Source organism: Eutrema salsugineum, unplaced genomic scaffold (assembly GCF_000478725.1).
Source record: "Eutrema salsugineum unplaced genomic scaffold, Eutsalg1_0 scaffold_11, whole genome shotgun sequence".
NCBI classification, from domain to species: domain Eukaryota; kingdom Viridiplantae; phylum Streptophyta; class Magnoliopsida; order Brassicales; family Brassicaceae; genus Eutrema; species Eutrema salsugineum.
In genome coordinates, this window is record NW_006256901.1 from 5,527,279 (window position 1) to 5,549,037 (window position 21,759).

At 33.6% G+C, this 21,759-nt stretch overlaps 1 protein-coding gene across 1 annotated transcript; it reads right to left on the reverse strand.

Annotated features, from left to right (window-relative positions):
* Positions 1-4,210: 4,210 nt before the first annotated feature.
* Positions 4,211-5,194, reverse strand: LOC112089759 (ATP-dependent DNA helicase PIF2-like). Its single transcript, XM_024160513.1, has one exon. It carries the CDS (start codon positions 5,192-5,194, stop codon positions 4,211-4,213), a length of 984 nt encoding a protein of 327 aa, XP_024016281.1.
* Positions 5,195-21,759: the final 16,565 nt, after the last annotated feature.

Below are 21,759 nucleotides of genomic sequence, written 5' to 3' on the forward strand. Positions count from 1 at the left end.
ATGGGAAAGGGCGGCATCTTTGGAGGAGGGATATTTGAAGCAGAAGTCAAAATTAAACTGGCTTAATGTGGGTGACAAAAACAACAAAGTTTTTCATCGGGCTGTAAAGATTAGGGAGTCGAGGAATGGTATCAGAGAATTACAGACACAGTCGGGTTCTATCATTTCGGGAAAGAATGAGATCAAAGCTGAGGCGGTCGATCATTTCAATAATTTTTTGAACCATCGGCCAGTAGACATAAGGCACACGACGATGGAGGAGATTGGGGAGTTGGTAGTTTTTGTTGCAATGATGAAGATCAAAATTTTCTTACTTCGGTGGTGAAAGAAGAAGAGATAAGATCTTTTTTGTTTGCTATGGCAGCAAATAAATCCTCTGGCCCGGATGGATATACTGTTGAATTCTTTAGAGAGTGCTGGTCAATTCTGGGGAGTGACTTGGTAATTGCGATTCAATCTTTTTTTTGCGAAAGGTTTCCTCCCGAAAGGAGTTAACTCAACTATCTTAGCCTTAATCCCTAAGAAGGAGCAAGCTAAATCGATGAAGGACTATAGACCGATTGCATTTTGCCTCGGAAAGCTGACAAAACAAATGCGATCATTGGATTATTCACGGCTGATAGATAAAATACGAGGCAAAATGCTTACATGGACTGCGAGAAACTTGTCTTTTACTGGGAGATTACAGCTCCTCTCGTCAGTGATAGCGAGTTTACTGAACTTCTGGATGGCATCGTTTCGGCTTCCAAAGGGCTGCATCGAGAAGATTGAAAGCATTTGCTCTGCTTTTCTCTGGTTGGGGCCAGGGCCAGATCTTAATCATCGAAAAGCCAAAGTTGAATGGAGGAAAGTTTGCAGACTGAAGAAAGAAGGAGGGCTCGGTCTCCAAAACTTAAATGAAGCGAATGATATATGCACTCTGACACTCATATGGCGTCTCTTCACGGCAAAAAATTCACTTTGGGTAAGATGGATGCGATCTAATCTCATGCGAGGAGACTCAGTGTGGCTGCGTACGAATATGGCTTCTGGTTCATGGATGTGGAAGCAAATTCTGAAAAATAGAAGTCTTGTTGAACAGTTTCTCAAGGTTGATGTCAGGAATGGGAAATCGACCTTATTCTGGTATGACAATTGGTCAACAATAGGCAATATGCTGGTTGCTACTGGTGCGCGAGGGTGTTTGGAGTTGAGGATTCAAATCGACTCGAAGCTGGAAGACGTCTTACTCACACATCAACGGCAACAGCATCGACGACCTATCCTTAATAAGGTTGAGGATGCGATCGCAGGTGCTCTTACCAGATATGTGGCGAATGAAGATGATATCTTCTTGTGGAAAGTAAAGGAGAATACGTATAAAACCGTTTTCAGCATGAAGAGCACCTACGATCAGCTGAGGACTCACTTTCCGAGACTGCCATGGTCCGATGCAATATGGTTTAAGCACCATAGCCCCAGACTTAGTTTCGTCACCTGGCTTGCCTTGCAGGATCGGCTTTCTACTGGGGATAGAATGGTGGCATGGAACGTGAATGCCGCTGTGGCGTGTTGTTTGTGTCCTGCCACAATGGAGGCAAGAAACCACTTGTTTTTTATCTGCCCATACACTGCAGATTGGGATTCACTGGTGCAGATCATCTCAAGACCACCATCGAGCAGAGTTTGCGGATTCACTGCTCGCTACCTGTTCCACCTTACTGTCTTTGCAATTTGGAGAGAAAGGAACGCGAGACGTTACGGCACTCCTCCGACCTCTGCCACGCGACTGATAAAATGGATCGATAAAGGAGTCAGAGACAAGTTCAGTTCTATCCGCCTTCTTGGAGATGTCCCCTATAAAAATGGGCTGCAAGATTGGTTTGCTACACGACCAGCTCGGTGAGGAAGGAAGGTGATGGAAGACATCACGGGAAACTTAAGGATTTGATTTTTAAAAAAAAATTTATTGTTGTTCGATAAAACAGATCGCATCTTTTTGATGTAGGAAAGCCTTTTTTTTCTTTGAATAAAATTTAACATTCATTCAAAATATATATATATATATATATATATATATTGCAAAATAGTATCTTTTTACATAAACAATTTTTTTTTAAAAAATTATTCTCGATCTACCCTGATACCTTTAGTCATCTTTATTCATAAAACTTTGTCTTGCAATGTTAGCAATGCAAGTAAAAAGAAAGGATAAAAAAAAAAAGTGGCTTAGTCTCAGTTCGTGCTGCCTTTGCTTCTTTATTCAGAGATCTCAGCAAGTCTACTAATATTCATAGCAGTTCAAAAATCATACAACCAAAGGAACCTGTAGCAAGCAAGCTCTATAAGTTTCCTAAATGATAAGTTCTTATGTTAACTTTTGACTATACATGTAACTAAGTGTTTTTTTTGTTCAGCTATGCGGATTAATGGCAAAGAAAATATTCCATGCTCATTAAGTAATAATGTTTGCGAGAAAAATACTTTTTTTTCTGGAGGTATGACTTTGTTTTTTTCCAAAAGCTCTCATATTATAATTATAAAAATTATCTAAAATTGATATCATATAAATTACATATATAATGTTTCAGGTATAGAAAATATTCCTATACAATCAAGAAGAAATGAACCATCAGTTCTACAAAAAAAAAGGTTTGTCATTCTTCATTATTTGATAAATATTTTCAAAACAATTATACAATTCAAGCGGTTTTGTTTTTTGTTTTTTTTTTATCCTCTACAGAACCAACTATTAGGAAAAGAACTAGCAAAAGTTCTAAACCTAATAATACCACCTTAAATATTGGATTTGAGGTTTCAGAAATGTGTAAGAAAAGCATTACACAGATGAAACCATACTTGGTAGAACGACTCAGAAAGTAACACGTCCAAGTACGATAATGTTTATTTCTTTCGTTTTAACATATTTTGAAGGTTTACTGAACCAAATATCTAATAAGAGTACTATATTTTTATACAACAACTTTTAACTATTCGCCCCTTTAGCAGGTAAACTAAAAGCTGACGGTACCAAATATAATACCTGTGAGAAGAATGAGTCTACATGTATCCTAATATAAATTTTATAAATATATTAGATTCCTTTCGTGACAATTGCAGAAACTAGAACTAAATTCTATTGTTTTTTTTGTGTTGTTATTAAGAACAACTAGGTGGCTGGCCCGCATCCTGCGTGGGCTGATGGTGTTCTAAAATTTTTTTATTATAAAATGTAATATTTAAACAACATTTGGAAAAGTTTATTGAGTTTAAATTATAATATTCAAACCACATTTGAAAGCTTTTATATTTTGATTTTTATAATGTTAGATCTATATACTAAAAAAATCATATTATAACAACTGATCATTTACTAACATTTGAGTTCAAACAAACAGACCTATTTAAAACGTTTTCACGGTGGGATGAAACCTGGAACCATAATATATAAAAATCCAAAAGATAAAACAGTTTAAAAATATCAATGACCACCAAAATCTCATAACTAATATCCAATGTAAACTAAATCATACTTTTAGTAACAAACAAAACAACCTGATCAAATTAAACGCGATTTTCTATAAATGTTCTCAAACACATCTTTGTAAACAACATTCATTGTCTTCTTTTGTGCTTTGCCATTCTTATCTGTAATAATAATCTTCAATCCTTGACGTGTTGTAACCCTAGCACGGCGACATAAAGTTGACCGTGAGAGAATACTGGCTTTGGTAAATATAATTCCACCTTTTGTATAGTCTGACCCTGACTTTTGTTTATATTCACAGGAAAAGCTATGGTAATAGGAAATTGTCTCCGGCGCATTCTAAAAGGAAACCTCGTTTCTGGTGGTGACACAAACATTCTAGGTATAATAACCGTTTTCCTATCTTCTTCCCGGTGATATGGTTTGCCTCAATTACATGCCTAGCTAACCGAGTAATAAGCAACCTCGTACCATTACACAAACCACCCTTAGGATCAATATTTCTAAGCAACATTATTGGAGCTCCTATCTTTAACTTGAGAGAATGATTTGGCAGTCCCGATACCTTTATACTATTAAGGTACTCCTATGTATAGACAATTTCGTCTATTTTGCTTGTGTCTGAAGTATCAATGCTATCGGCACTAAGGTATTCATGTTCCTCACCTAATCAAAACATTTCAAACTATGTTAGTACTGATATATTTTATAATATAAATACGTATTAAAAGGAGTTGTGAGAAATCATATAACGAAGACCTTTGAGTTCTGATAGCATGAATTCATTGATAACGTCGACATCCTGATTCTGTGGACTGAGTATTGCCCTTTCCTGAAAAAAAACTGGATCACAGGTGGTTGTGTAAGATTGACCATAAAAATCTTCGAGACTATTCTCTTCATAGGATCACCTTCTCCGCTTATCAGCAAATCCGCTGGAATTTCTAATTCATCTTCTATGGTATCATGAATATTTAGTTTTCCATCACCAATATCCAAGATCCACTTGGCGAATTCTTCAATTTCTTGATTACTGAAATCATTATCGCCACGAAGCAGTCTCATATTTGTCTTTAGCTGCAGAACTTTGCAATCAGACAAAATATGAGACAAATTCACAGTTGCCAATATAGTCTCTGAGCTGTTGCCTCCAACAATAACGGGAAGTATTTGTCGAAAGTCACCACCCAAAAAAACGACCTTTCCACCAAATACCTCATCACACTTTAATGTATCACGCATAGTCCGATCTAGTGTCTCAAAACAATGCATGCTCATCATCGGAGCCTCATCCCATATAATAAGATCGGCTGCTTCAATCAACTCTGCTTGATGTGATCCAGAACTCACATTATAGAATGTATACTCGTTCACAACCATGGGTATTCCAAACCGAGAATGCGCTGTGCTTCCTCCCTCTAATAACAATGCTGCAATGCCACTTGATGCAACATTGAGAACTATTTTTCCTTGAGAACGAAGAGCAGCGCCTAAAAGCCTCCATAGGTACGTTTTACCTGTCCCACCGTATCCATAAACAAAAAACATCCCACCGATACCTCTTGTAACTGCATCCATTATATCATTGTAGATATCCTTCTGTTCATTGGTTATTGTTGAAAACAACTTGACATGATCGTTTGCAAGTTTTGCACGATCGTATGATTTCTCGTCCCGGATTAGATGATTTGATTTCTTATACTTTCCAATATCATCAGGGACTGACATCTCTCCTTTATAGTCGGATAATGAATGACCGTTTCTGCGCATATACTTCTCTATATCTGAAACCAAGATTCTTATATTGGGCTTCAGTCAACACCAAACCTAGTAAACAAATAAGTATGTTAGCAACTAAGATAATGTGATTCTTGTAAAATAATTTATAATTAAAAATCCATCTTACCTGGGTCATTCTCTTCACGCCTTTTATGATATAAGAAATCCTCAGTTAATATTTGCTAAGTAGCATTCCAGACGTTGATCGGAACTGCTACACTACTCGAAAGAAGCATTATAGCAAAAAGCTTACGAAGAAACTTTCCAGTTCCCCAAAGACTGGCCTTTTTAATTCCTTCGATATATTCTTTATCGTCGTCTAACAAACCAAGCGCAAAGCATGCTTCTCGAAAAGAAGAGTATATAACACCATTAACCTTTTTTAAGTCATCAAAACTCTCAGGATGATATGCGTCTTCAACAGAAGGTGAGACATACACCAGTCTGCCTATGGCAAAACCTTGTTTTTCGTATTTATCATTTCGGCTGCTTTGAGACCCAGACGAATTTGGTTGGGAAATCAGCATATGTTAGAGTCTTTGCCAAGGCATATTCGTTGTTTGCCTCCATCCACGCTAGAAATTGTGACTGACCTACCGATGCCTTGTTTAACACTTGGTCAACGCTCTCTCCTTCGTGATATATACACATTTGTTTACCAGGCAAATGAAACGAAAGTTGCACTACTGCCGTGGTTCGGTACTGTGTAGGAATCTTTAGAAGCCTCCATGAAGATTCATATGGTGAAATGTACCTAAGAATGAACAAATAAAATAGAAATAAATAAGCATGTTTTTTTTAATTATACTTAAGTAATTATTAAAGTGATCAAATCTTAATAATTAGTTTCGGAAAGTTACCTGCAATTGTAATGTTGCTCAACCTCATCTTGGGATATAACGAGTTTACCGTCTTCATCCTCGATCGCTGCTCTAATGTAATCTGGACCCTTGTTTATATATTTGAATAGGTACTTTATAAACCGGGTTTGATTGCACCACTCAACGTTAACATGTGCCCGAAAACGCTTTAGGAGATTTGGATTATATGGGACAACATGTCGGTTATCACACAAAACACCCCTCTTGAGAATGGTTCTTTGATCTATACGACGCCTATAAATGGGGAAGCCAGCATCATCAATTTTAGTAACTGATCCGGTAGGCTTAGGAAATAATTTTGTACACCTTTTTGTCATGCATACAAACATTTTTTGGATTGTTATCACCGCATGGTCCATGTATAATCAAATCTCCAACAATTTCGTACAAAATTGGATCCAAGTCTTTGTCTGGTATCTCCGCTGATATAAATCCATCTATGGCCTCGCCTGTTGGTAGTTTGGATTCGGGTTTCAAGAAAACAACCATGTGGGCATGTGACAGTTCTCTTTTTTGGAATTCAATGGTATACATCGTTGAAATAAAAGTAAAACAAATATAAAAAGTTAAAAATATATGTAATAAATTGAATTAGTACATATACTTTAAGTATAACTTGGCACGATTTATATATTATGACTCTTTACTTATATTTAATCTTTTTGATATACCTGCATTAACGTGGCCCATAACGTGGTCTTTTGTTAGATAATTAACTAAATTATCGAGCTTCATCTTAAAAATCCTGCAACAAATATCTGGTCGATCCTCGATCTTTAGATAATGTTTTTGCAAAACCCTCGTTATCTCAGGCCATTTTGGATTGCAAGTAAGTGTTATGAAAAAATCCGGGTATCCGTAGTACTTGCATGTTACCATCGCGTCTAGATAATGTTTCCTCATGAATCTCTTACTTCCCGTGAATGAAGCAGGTATAAGCACTTTTTTTCCTTGTCCAGAAAGATCATTATTGCCACGTTCACCAGATTGTTCAATCTTATCAAAGTTGTCACACCTTAGCTTCTTTTGATTATGCCATATATAACGAAGCCTATTTGATTCTACCATCGTATATGCGTCAACCAGAAACTGCTGATACATCTCCGAGACATCATAATGATTGGGGATTCTCCATACCTGTCTTGAATGCCAAATGTGAAAAACTCGCGCATTGTCACGGTTGTACGTTTCCTTCCAGATATATCAACATAGCCAATATCGATACCTAATCTAAAACCATCTTCACCATACGGAAATAATAACGGATACTGCAAAGGTAAATAAGCCGGATGCAACTCACTTATTCGATATAAACCTCCAGACCTGCTTTGAATAACGATGTCTCTTTTTTTCTGTTAACATATTGAAATCACCAGGTACCAAAGCCGCCACATCGTTCTCAGTAGGTAAGTTATGCGTTCGACCATCAGTAGTTCGGCCAGTTGCAAGAACCAACTTAAAACCTTTAGAATTTTGATTCCCAACAAATCGTTCGCGTGCAGTTCTTAAGGCTTTAACATGAGGATTATGATCATCTAACATCTTCTTCAGAAGCTCCACGATATCTGCTCTCAGCTTACTCGAATTACCGACATCCCAGAACAATCGTTTTGGATCTATTACTATTTATAAAAATGAAACACTTTATTAATATAGATAAATAATAACATTATATTATATATAAAAATCGAAGATTACCCATTAGCATTCATCCTATTTATAACCTCGTTGATGGTATCATTGATATATAATTGTAGGAAGTTTGGTTGCTTGTCAGGTGCTGGTAACATATCTCCGATCAAATGATAATTTTAACCACACATTTGGAATAGATACGGACCATTACTGTTGTTTATAGTATTATCAACCTTTCCACAAAGTGACGTAAACGAAAACATCATATTGTATGCCCTTATGAATTTACGGAAGTGCTTCCTCGTGTTATCCCGATTATACAATAGCTTTAACAACGCTTTTGGGAGAGCTTTCAATAACGGTAGCTGAACTTTGCCACTTAGACAGCACATCGTGAAAACTGGAGTAGAAGATAGAGAGTGCTTGTTTACACGTTCTCCGAACCACATTAAAGCATGACAATAGTCACACATGTAAGATTGATCACCATCATCATAATAACTTATAATTAATTTTAAAATTTTAAAATATAATAACTTGTATATACTAATAAAAAAGAATTGGTTTTGATTTGTACCACTTTCCATCAAGCCAAAACTCGCTAATGAATTAAATTCAGGGTAATTCGGTGGTCTCTGTTTTTTTGGTCGTGGTCGTCGTTTGTTCGAATTACTTGGCGCAACAGCATCTGAATCTTTGTAATCGTCTGTGTCCAAATCAGTAGCGACAAAACATAAAACATCATCGGCATCAACGGACTCTGGCAATATATCTATAAATTTACAAAATCAGATAAAGTTAGTTATATATATTTAATATAAATCAATATAATTTTGTATTAAATCTATATAACCTTTTGAATTGCCTATTGTTCGTAAACCACGCTTGGATCGAATGATATTCAGTCTATTTTGTCTGGCTATTCTTGCCATACCAATACGTCCAAAAGATTCTATATCAATGTATTGATGATAAACTGACTTTGGCAACGTTGGTGTATACGCTTCAGCCCTTGTAACTTCTTTTTTTTTTTCTTTTGAGTTTATGTTTATAAAATATTTAATATTAATAGAAGAATATGTATCTTAATAGTTTAACGATTTCATGTGTTAATTAATAAAACTATTAGAATATTAAAATGTTAAAATTACATACATGTACAAACTGAAATATTCCACAATAAAGTAATGTGTGTTACTACGCAATTTATAGAGAGAGTTAAGTACTTGTTTTAAATTTATCTTTCTTTATATCAATAATGCTTCCAAATAAAACAAACCATAAATTAAAATATCCCTGAATATCAGTACTAAAGTATATAAAAAAAACTTTACAACATCGAGAATTCTAAGAATATCAGTTAGAAGATTTCAAAACTTATGTGTTTATTCATTGTCTTCTTCCTCTCTTCTTGCTATTATCTCTTTCGTCAACATTAGGCGTTTGGATGGCCAATTCAGAAACTCGTTTTGATATAGGCGATGGTGTCAGTGATGCAACTCTACCTGAGTATCTAAGTTCTAAATCATGTTCGACGGATCGTATTCCATGATTTTCAAACTTATTTAACTTATATGCATCATCGATAATGATCTCAACTCTATAAGTTTGACGCCTGTTTGACAGATTCTCCGTTGTTATTCCGATTTTAAAAAGGAGTTTCTTCCCAACCAAAGCAGTAAGAGCTCGTGGAAGCACCAAAGTTTCGTCCTGATGCCAAAATATAAAAAGACATTACATATAACTAACATAAGATTATTTGATCATGTGCACTATGTATTATAAAATGATATACCTCAGCAACCTCCTCAGCTAAAGTATCTGCCTGAACTCGGAGAAATGCGCTTGCAATTTTATCAAACAGCAAAAATCTTATCTCTTCGCCAGTCTCGTCGGAAACAACCAACACTAACTTATACCTACGAAAATATGAATATTTGTAAAGTCAATAACAAAGCTTTTTCAAATAACTACTTTTAATCAATGAACCATTTACCTGGCTACAACATCTGAGACAGCCTCGCCACATTCTCTATAATCAAATAGCAAGGAATCGTCATCGGTAGAATCAGATTCTATTGGATGAACTGTTTTATCGCAAGTTCTGCATGCAATACAATACCATATAGGATTATATTCGGCTCGAACAACTGTCGCAGCAGTAACATATTTCATTTCCTACACTCGAAAAGAATTTGATTTAAATATTAAAAACAGATCATTCTGAAATATATAAAACATATAATTGTGATGTATATATCTAAAATATACTTAATGAAAACGTACCGTATCAGCATAAACAATACCCTGAATTGTTTTTCTTTCATTTCTATCAAAGAATTCATCTTTCCATGAAACAGACTTAGTGGATGATGATGGCACCTTATGTTCATTGGATATTACAAATGTATTTGTTGGCAACCTAACAAAAGACATTCCGTTTAGTATTCATGATATCTTTAAAAGTATACACAAACAAACAGATATCATTACTCACAAGGCTCGGAAATCTTCAACTTGTTTAGAATGTGGATCGAGAAATATCTGCGTTGCGTTGAAAGAGTTTGAAATACTGTAAACTCCTACAAGAAATGAGAATTAAAGTTATTAAAAAACTCATAAAAATCGTATACGATAAACTTATTTTTTTCACAACTGTTATCAATACAATTAAGGTTAAATATACCTTTCCATTCTGATACTGAAGCAAATCTAACAACACACACGATCACGGACGCACTATTTTTCGTCACGTAGTCGATTATTTGCTTTCCAAAATTTCCACACAGCGTACAAGTCAAGCGATTATCACTGTACGTAATCAACAAACTAAATAAATTATATATGATTTTAATAAATATTATATCATATATACATTATATTAGTATGAACTCACCTGACATTACTTAGAACAACGTCCAACTTTCTTGTTGGTTTTCCTTGAGCGATAACATCAGAAGTTTCTAGACTAACAACCTGTCCTATGACATCTACATTAATATTTATAAAGAATTAGTACATATACGATGTATTATACCATAGTATAAATCGATAAATATAGTAAACAAAATATAGTTAGCAGACCTATTAAAACACTGTTGTCATAATCCCTGTTACTTATGGTTGAAAATTCATTAAAATATCTATAAGGAAGTTCCCTAGGAAAGTTATCACAAGGTGTTATAACAGTAGTCCTGTAGAAACTTATTTTAAAAGATAAAGGACTTGTCCTATATGCAGTAGTGTAATCTTTGAACGTGAAGTTGCTTAAGAATAGAGTACGGCCTTCCGTAAATTCTGAATTAAATTGCTCCACCAAATCTCCATCAACAGTTGCATGAATTCTAGAACCCTGATATAGTCAATAACATAATTAATATTTAATTTATTCGTATCATAATTTTACAAAATCAGGCATGTACATGTATATAGATATAAAACATTAACATTGCCTACCACTTCATCTGCTAATACCATCTCTATGGATGTAACCTTGCTTTTACGATATGATTTCCAGAGATTGATGATCTGAACCTTTATCTTGTAACGATCACTCGTTCTATAAATTTCATCTATCAGAGCAGCGACGATTGTTATCCGCTTGAGATAAGACTTCACCACTTTCTTAGTGTCAAAACTATTATCTATCGACAACTCTATCTTCTTCTTTTTTTTCAAAAATTCTTGAACGGACTTTATGAGGAAGATTAATCAGCCGTACCTATATATATATATATAGGAGTTGGTAAAAACCCTAGGTCTTTAGGATCGATGCAAATCAAAAGAGTATCGTGTCTTTTATTGATTTGTATATATCGAGTTAAATGTTAAAACTTAACATAATTTAAATGTAATTTTTACTTATTCATTTCTCATATAAGTATAATTGTTATTTCTTACCAAATATCAGTTGCGTGAAGTTATGTATTCAGTCATTTTAACATAAACATAAAATAAACATAATAATGATAATGAAATTAGAATATTTCGTACATATTCTTTTTTATAATATCTTTTTCAGTTTTTAAAATTTTGTTTAGATATATATATATATATATATATGATTTTTTAAAAATTTTGTTTAGAAATATAAGTTTTGCTTATATTTTTCTAAATCCAAGAAAATAATCATAATTTCCATAATTTATATGTAGATACCTTTTTATATCTCGTATGAATATATATATATATATATTTTTTTTTTGCAACTACTACGAAGTGGGAGAAGACCTTCGAGAATGATGAGTATAATCGTTGTAGGTTTAGAACATATGTAACAATAGCGATATATATGAATTTCATTGAGACTTTAATTTCTGATATATATATATATATATATATATACTTTATACGCATGCTTATGAAAAGCTACTTTAGCTAAAAAATATATATATATATGTGGAACATGTATAGGTAATAGTCGAAAAACAATTGCTAATAAATTATTCGAAAACAATAATTATAATTATGAAATACTAACTTCCCATATAGTGAAGATGAAGAATTTGAACAACATTAAAAAGAAACGAACAACACTCAAAAGAAAAAAACGAAAACCTTATGAAATGTATCCTAAAACATAAATTTGAAATACGAATAGTGAATATGGGTAATATGTATCTATCGAATCTCGATGGTGAACACTTTTTAGACGATAGCTTCGACTACTAATTATCCTATGTAATAAAAATAAAACAAAATAAATAAAAAAGGTTAGGTATAATATTAGAAACTATACATAGAAAGGTATGTACAGGCCATACTTTTCTCTGAATTCTTCGACTTCTGCAACTTGTGGGTTCAGTCCTACCAGAGTTGGTTGAATAGCCGAGATTGTTACCTTTCCTGAAATAGAAAGAAATTTTTTAAAAATATACCACACATATTCAAACATTAAATTATACATGCAACTGACATACCTCCAAGATAATCAATAATTCTCCATCTGATTACACAAAGAGTATTTTGGCTATCACAACTACGCCAGTCCTTATAGAACTTTAAAGCTCTTTTGCCAGTCAATTTGCAAAAGAGACGAACGTGCCTGCAGGATTAAAAAAATTAGCACAAAATTATATATGCTTGTATTCATATAATTGTTCACATAGTTAAATTCTGGAAAACATTGAATAGGGAATACAAACCTTAAATCATCCAAGTAGAAAGTGATAAACTGGTATTCGCTATCAATGCCATTTTCCTCCAGTTGGTCCAATGTATAACCTTCCCAGGAATGAAATTTGCCAACGTTTACAACACGACTAATTATTTATGTAATGAAAGACAATAGTAAGATCAGTATTGTTTGTTATCCTTAAACAAAATATAAAGACATATATCAACATACTCACCAACTAAAAAGTCGTCACTGTATGTGCGATTCAGGATTACACGGAAGTCGATAAAATCGAAAAAAATCCGTCCGCAATGAAATTATCACCATCTACGATAGTATGTGAACCCAAAACTATTTTAAAACGATGTGGAGTTGTCCTAAAAACACCATAGACATGAGCAACCTGGAAACAGCGAATCTTAGCCCATCTTCCAACAGCAATCTGGTCTTCAAACAAAGCATAACATGCGGTTGGTACAGTGGCATGTATTTTATCACCCTAGCATATCATATAAATTATTAAAGTCTAATAATCACAATATTAATATGTAATAAAAATATTATAAATGAAAATATATAAAACTGGGCTATATAGTAAACAAACCAGGTCATCACATAGCACAACATCGAGACGCTTTTCAGATGGGTGCAAACTATGAGTCCAAACTCGCAAAACTTTAACATTAATCTCAAACTCACACGGTCCATTGGTTAGATGTATGACTTTTATTGGAAACGCCTCGATCTCGTGAGACACCCTAGCTGTATTTGGAGAGGAGTCGTTGGAACATTCATCATCATTCTCAATTTCAGAATCTGAAGTAAAGAGCCTATGTCGCACGCAAATGCACTTAGAGGGAGCTTTAACAAAGATACCATCCACAAGATCTTGTGATGTTCCATTGAAATCACAGTTGATATATAGTCTTTTTCCCAATGGAAGTTTGGGTCGATGATCAGCAGAACATTCGGTTTTGCCTGCCGATGCATCATTCCGAATATCATCACCATCATCACTCTTGTATTCTTCATTTTCCTCATCAACATCATCATGACACTCGTCCTCGTCTCCTTCTTCATCACAACCATCAGACCATTCGTTCGTCTCATCATAGTCATCGTCTTCATTTTCTTCTTCGGTTTCTTCACAATCATCACTTTCTTCGTCCTCGTCTTCTTCTTCAATTCCATCACTATCATCGTTATCACTACTATATTCGTCTTCTTCCTCATCCTCATATTCGTCGCCATCGTTATCATCACTGTCTTCATCTTCTTCTTCGTCATCACAACCATCATACCAATCGTCATCATCATCACTGTTATCGGTATCCGGTTAGTCACTACCGCTATCATCACCATCATTGCCATCAACTTTGTTATCGGTTTCAATGTCGCCATCACCACTGTCATCAGTTCGATCACCATCAGTTCGATCACCTTTTTTGTAATTTGATTCGTCATGATCAGCACCAGTAGGACCTTCGTATATATATATATATATACATTTTTTATATATTAGTCGTACCACTATATAGATGTATAATAAACTATCAACTTGTAGACTGTTCTGATCAAGAGACTTACCGTCTTGCTCATGTTCATTAGAAACACCAATGCTTCTATTAGCTGAGTCGCTAATCATGTCATATTCGAATTCATTATCTGGGCCTATATCAAACCAAATTATGAATATATTTGTAACGACTTATAAAATAAGATATTATTATAGGAATATTTTACCAATTTCATCGATTAGATGACAGGGCACATCCCACCAACCCGACTGAACATCTGTTTGATCTCCATGAGCTGATTCAGAATACAATATTCCAAACCCAAACACCTTAGAACCCAATTCGGGTGGCCCACTCCTCTTTCGTAAACCACAAGGTATTTTCGGCGTATCTATAAATAATAATACATATAGAATTTATTTATCATTCAATGAGTAGGTTTTTTTTAATCTAACATTCATACCGAAAATATGTGGAAGATTATGCAATCTTGAAGGATGTTTAGGGCTACGATCATATGATTGATAGAGGCGTAACCTATCGAATGCCGTTTCAAGTGATGGTGTTCGGCCAACAGTATTATGAACAACTGAAAGAAAAGAAATAAAATTTGTATTTTCATTCCAAACATCATAAGCAAAACGAACATGTTTCGTTAGAAGAATTTAGTATAACAAAAGAATCAGGAATTTTTTTTGTTGGTTTAAAAAATAAGATAAATTTTCACGTTAAATCATAAACTTCAATTTTTTGTATTAAAAAAAACAAAAAAAAAATGAAAACCATTAAGTTACCATTGTTATCAGCATTAGAGGATGAATCAAGCAAGACGTCAGATGAGATCTTCGCGTTATGTGAACCCACCCTAATGAGAAATCGAGTTGTAAGCTAATATAATGGTTTCTTTATTTGTTTTTTTTTTGCCTGGAAGGGTGACAGAACAATCGTAAGTTTACGATTGTATATAAAGACGTCGTTTTTAGGGTTTTAAACGAATATAACTATTGTGCATAATTTTTTTCCTTTTTATTAGTAACTAATAATTCCTGTAAACGATAAATTTTAAAATGACTACAATGTATAGATCACGATTTTATGTTAAATTATTTAATTTTCAATTATGTATATTTTCTTATTTGAGTGGATACATATCAGCGTATTAGGAAGAAGTGTTCATATCAATACAATTTTTGGACGGAAGTTTTTTTTATTTATGAATAACTACCAATAACTACAAAATCGATAAAGTCAAATGACTATTATTAAAATGTATATTTTCTCAATTTACACATCCATTTTTAGTTGTACAAGTATTATAAAATTCTCATGTATAATTAACTAATTTTTCAGATAATTTATTAGAGATAAATACCGATTTTTACAGGAATCATCAGCACATAACTACAATGCGATAAATGACGTTTTAAGGATATAATATGTATTTTTCAATAACTGATTTATTCGATATTTATCAGTTATTTAAATTATTCGTTAGATTTAATCTCTTTTTATATATCCAAAATATTACTTTATTTAATTATTATGATTACGAATGTGGCAATTATCTGGTTAAACCTATTGTCTAAACCATCTAAATAGATGTTTTGCAGAAGAATTTATAATAATTAACAGTAATGAATATAGTTAAAAACACCATGATCATTATACTGCATAATCAAAATTTAGTACATAATATAACGAAAAAATGATGACATCACTCCTTAAAATTCAGAACTTAATATAACAAATACTAAAAAGCTAATCTTCCAGTGATTTATGCATTCTCCGTTGCAGCCGTCCCAGCATCCTCCATCGTCTTTTTGATTCTTTCCCAAATCCTAAACAAAATATTAATATATACTTTTAAACATTGGTCATGTGATCAAAAGTTTAGGTAAACGAATGAACTAATATACATACCTCCTGCGATAAATGAGAACATCGTCGATCGGTGGAGAAACCAAAAAACGTGAGAGGCCAACATTCTCGTGATCATGGATGGTAATTTCATCTAAATTTAAAATGAGAAGAACAGATTACAACATAATTCATCCAAAGTTTACTTATTAGATTTATTTGCGTGACGTAAAAAACTTATTACATTTTTGAAATCACATACCTTGGTCTTTGTTGACGATTCAATCTGTCAGAACACAAATAGCAAAATGGCCATCCACTCCTATTGTTTGGTTTTTGATGCCAACAGCGAAATCCCCGTGAGCCAAGCAGTCGAGTGTACGATCCCTATGTCAAATTTAGATTTTACGATCCCAATCTGCCGGAATCAAGCAAAATTTGGACAATTTTACCCATTGGCCTTCAGGACATACCATATCGAAATAGGAATAACCCATATTTCCACATGAATCGTAGATTTAGAGCCCTGTATTATAAGCGAAAGAGATGACTAAGTAAATATATCATATGGAAAACAACAATAAAACGTATATATTTAGGCAGACTTACATATTCATCCACGAAAATGAACGCCATGCCTGGTTTCCCATATCCGTCAGCCTTATACCATCGCTTGAGTACCTTAACACCGATTTTCCAGTCATCCCTCCATGCATGCAAATCATGAACCAGATCATAGGTTTCCAATATGAAAGAGAAGCACTTGGTTATTATTTTATTTCTCTGTTAGGTCTTTTCGAAGAATGACTATTTTTTTTTCTCGGCAAGAGAACGAATATATATAAAGTTAAGAATGAGTTAAGGAAGAAGTTAGATTCACTGGATTATTTTGATGAGTTATTTCCATTGGAAACTTTTCAGAATATATGTATTTAGATTTATGTAAAGTTGCGTCTTTTCGCGAATAATTTTTAGTTATGTTTCGCGTATTACTCGTAAAAGAGATATTTATAGTTGATATAATAATCGGAATGTACATCCCAAATTTTATGTTTATATGTACATAACAGTTAACAATAGAATTTTAACAAAATAATATTAAATTATAGATATAATATAAAAGTAAATAATAATAATAATAAGGAGAAGTCGTTGTTATAAATGGAAATCCTAGTTTACTTATCAAAATACAATGTTCCAGACAAATATAATAATTTCGAATTAATAAGAAACAATGTCTAGAAATCCTAATAATAAATATTTAAACATTATAGTATAGAAGGAAAAAAAAAAACGAAAAAACTGGAAAATTAGAAGAAGATTGATTAATTAAATTCAGATGATACAGGCTTATTATTTTTAAATCTTTCGGATCTTCTTAATAGAAGAACTTGGTTAATCATACTTGAAACCACAACCCATAATTGTTTTCTTTTCATTAGTCCAAAATCTGATAATTACAAATTAATAAATAAATATACGTTAGAATAGTTTTATGGGTAATAATATTCTAATATTCGTTTGTTTTTACAATTTTCTAATGTAACATGCATTGATCTATCAACCGATAGAAGATTACGAAACCACACAGTTTTTCAATGCAGAATAAAGCAAATCAATCTGTAAGGATTTCTGCTTGAAATAACTTTGACAGAGGAATCTAATTATTTACAACCTTTGGCAAATTCAAGTGGCATAATTATAGCGTCTGAAAAGTAACACTGTGATATGAAACTTTAAGAATTAAACATTGTTCTGGTATATGCACTATTTATAATTATATGATTATTCGTTCATACACTAATAATTTGATTTATCAGTATGTAGTTTTTCTTTCTACGTTGTTTGTAACCACGTAGTAACAACGTTGGTATCAACATATCCGGTGATTTATTTTTTACTGTTAAGCACAAAACTGATTAATGTCATAGCCAACACTGAACTATTATCTAAGTTTTATTAATAACTAAACACTAAACAGAGCCTGGATTCTAAGCTAAGAGAATGTGTTTCTTTTTTCTGTTTAGAAGAATGAAAAACTCTTTTATGTTGATACGCGTATTTAAGTATGTAGTCTTTAGGGTTTTAGACGAATACAACTTGGACGTGTGAGTTTAACATTTTTAAATAGTTACTAATAATTTTCAAAGCGATAAACCCTAAAGATGAATACAATGTATAGTTTACAATTTTCTTTTAAATGACTAAATCTTGAATTTTGTACATTTTCTTATTTGAGTGGATATTTGTGAGCATTTTGGGAAATAGAATTCTAATTAATAATTTTTTGCACAGAAGTTTGCTTTTTTTTTTGTATAACTGCCAACAACTACAAAATTTCTAGATTTTAAAATATACTATTTCTTCATATTAAAAATGTATGATTTCTTCAGATTCACATTTCTTTTTAACTATACAAGTATGTAAGATTTCTAGGATAAAATCTACTAAATATACAGAAAAGATGATAGAGATAAATATGAATTTTACAAATTATTAACGCATAATTACAATACGATAAATGTAATGTTACATCATATAAGTATTAATTAAATACAAAATTACAGAAATTTTTTTAGTCTTAAATTAATTATTATGATTTCAAATGTAGTGTTTATCTGGTTAACCTATTTATTTTTAAGTTAACTAATTAGTTATTTTACAGCAAGTTATATAAATAAAAGCAATTGAAATATAGATCAAAAACAACATAATTATTTAAACGCAGAATCGAGTTTAAGTTAAAACATATGAAAACATAGAAAGGAGGACATCACTCCTTGAAGTCTTAAACATATAATAAGAGAAATACTAAAACGATAAACTGATAGAACAGCCACTTATGCATGTCACATTCCATGGTTTCCTACATCCTCCATTGTCTTCTTTATCCTTTCCCAAATCCTATACATTATATTTATATATTAGTATAATGTTAGTTAAGTAATCAGAAGTTAAAGTAACCAAAAGTTTTTTTATACTTACTTCCTACGATAGATGAGAACATCATCAATAGGTGGAGTAACAAAGAAACGTGAGAGGCCAATACTCTCATGATCATGGATGGTTATTTCATCTAAAATTATAGTCAAGTGAAGAAATCAGAATACAAATATTCCAAAGTATAATTATTTAGGTTATTTGCATGATATAAAAGATCATTAAAATTTATAGATCACATACCTTGACATTTGTTGACTATCCAATCCGTCAATACACAAATCGCAACCGGACCATCTACGCCTACCGTCTGGTTCTTGATATCAACAGCGAAATCACCATGAGCCAAGCAATTAACAGTCTGATCCTTTTGTCAAAATTAAAATTAATAATTATTTTCCTCGTTATTTACCATAATATATGGGAGTAAAACTTAAAGTATTCTTACTCAAGATTCTTGATAGTGAACTTCAGCGATTTTTCAGCACTTCCATCTGAGGACTCAGATGTCAAGAGTTAACCAAGCTGAAACTCAATGAGAGGCCTCCATTGCTTATTCTTAACTCGCTTTTAATATAGAGTCGTTTACAAATTATATCACTTTCTGTCTTTTTATTACACAGAATATCACTTTCTGCTACTCTAACACTTATTTAGCTTTTACATTGGCTCAAAGACAATTCAGCCCCTCAATCCTTTTTCCTGTGAACCCAAACCGGTTCGGTTTTAAACACACATAACCGATACTGGTTTAGATCGAAATAAACACAGTGATTTTTTAGGCTTTTGATAAAGTTAAAACCTAAACGGCGAGTTGGTGAATGAGATTGTTTATTTCCTCTTTTGTTGTCTAGCTAATTTACAGTCACCGGCGAGTAAAGAAGAAGTCTCCGTGAAATTGTGGTCTACATCATGTCTGGTAAGATGCTTAACCTATTTATAGATTCCGGACCTTCATTTTTGGTTCGTCGCAAATTGTTTATGATGTAATTAAATCTCAGATGATAGCGATTTCGTCGAGGATAACAGTAACGCGGATCATGCTTTGCCTCCTCGACTATTTGCGACGGATAGATTTCCGTCATGCCGGCTCAACATTTATTCGAAACCCGATATTTTAACTTTTCTTAGGAAGGAGCTGAGTGACACCCCAGAGCAGCAAATTTTAGAATCAGATTTTGGACAGTTGTTCCTGATGCCGGCAAACCGTGCTCCAATTTCGTGCAAACTTATCCACGCTCTTTTATCCAGGCAACTTCTGACCAAACAAAAATATGAGCTGTGGACAGTGTTTGGTGGACAGCCATTGCAGTTTTCACTGGCCAAGTTTGAATCGGTAACAGGGTTGAACGTAGGTTTGTATGAAGAAGGATATGAGATTCCTAGAGCCGAAATATTACCGAAGAAACCAGACGAGTACTGGCAGAGGTGGATTGGAGAGGACTTTAAAACAACTTGTGCTGATATTGCCACTAGGCTAAAGACTGACAAGGAAATGAGCGGGGAAAGAAGAACCAGACTTGCTTTAATCCTCATAGTCGACTGTGTCCTCATAGCCAACCACCAAACCCACACCCCCACACCAAGATATCTCAGAATGGTGGATGATGTAGAGAAGTTTTTGAAGTTTCCATGGGGGCGAGAGTCATTCCTGAAGACAATAGTTACAATGCGACCAAGTAGGAAAATTACAGGTAAATGTGATGATCCAGTTTTGCTGTTCCGGAAGCAATTACAGCAACAGTCATTCTGACTGACTGGTTTCGCATTGGCGTAGCAACTATTAGCCTTCCGAGCAATACCTAGTCTTGCAGAAAAACTACCTGATCCTTCAATGAATTTGTCAATCATAGATCTTAATCTGCTTGAGCCTGGCTTTCCGAATAATGCAGCCGTATCCTTGAACGACATACTGGCCGTGGAATTTGACTGCAATGTAAGTAGTCATGATAATTAAAATAATTAACTAATGTTTCAATAATTTAATAGAAGTCTTCTTTGGTCCTGCAGTTAGCAGTAAACCCAATGGTGGAGCCAGGAATTAAAAAATGTAGTGGGTAGTGTGAATGGGATGATGAAGTCAGGGACCGCCGGGTTGAATATATGTTAGATCTCATTGGTAGAGATCACGTATTTACAAAATCAGAATGGCCAGGTGGAGATACGTCATGTGCAATGATTGAACCTCTGGAGAAGCATAAACGGGGGGCTCATCGAATGCATATTGTTGACCGTCGTAAAGATAAAGGAAAGATAGTTCAAGAAGAAGGAAATGGTGCAACAGATGGAAACTTGAAACAGCTTTGTAGGAATTTCAACAAGCAAATGAAGAGCGTCCCTGATGATAGAGATGAACAAATGGGGTGGCTAATTAAGCAATTCATTCTTTTGTCAAAGCGGGTTGAATCATTAGAGCGAGGACATACTGTAGAGTCTAACAATGTTCGGAGTATGAAACGACGCAGGATATCTAAAGGCAGGCGATGCAGCATGTCCGAAAAACAATGTACTCATCCAGTGGGTAATCGTATTTCCAAGTCTGATGAAGAGTTACCTGAGACACGCCTT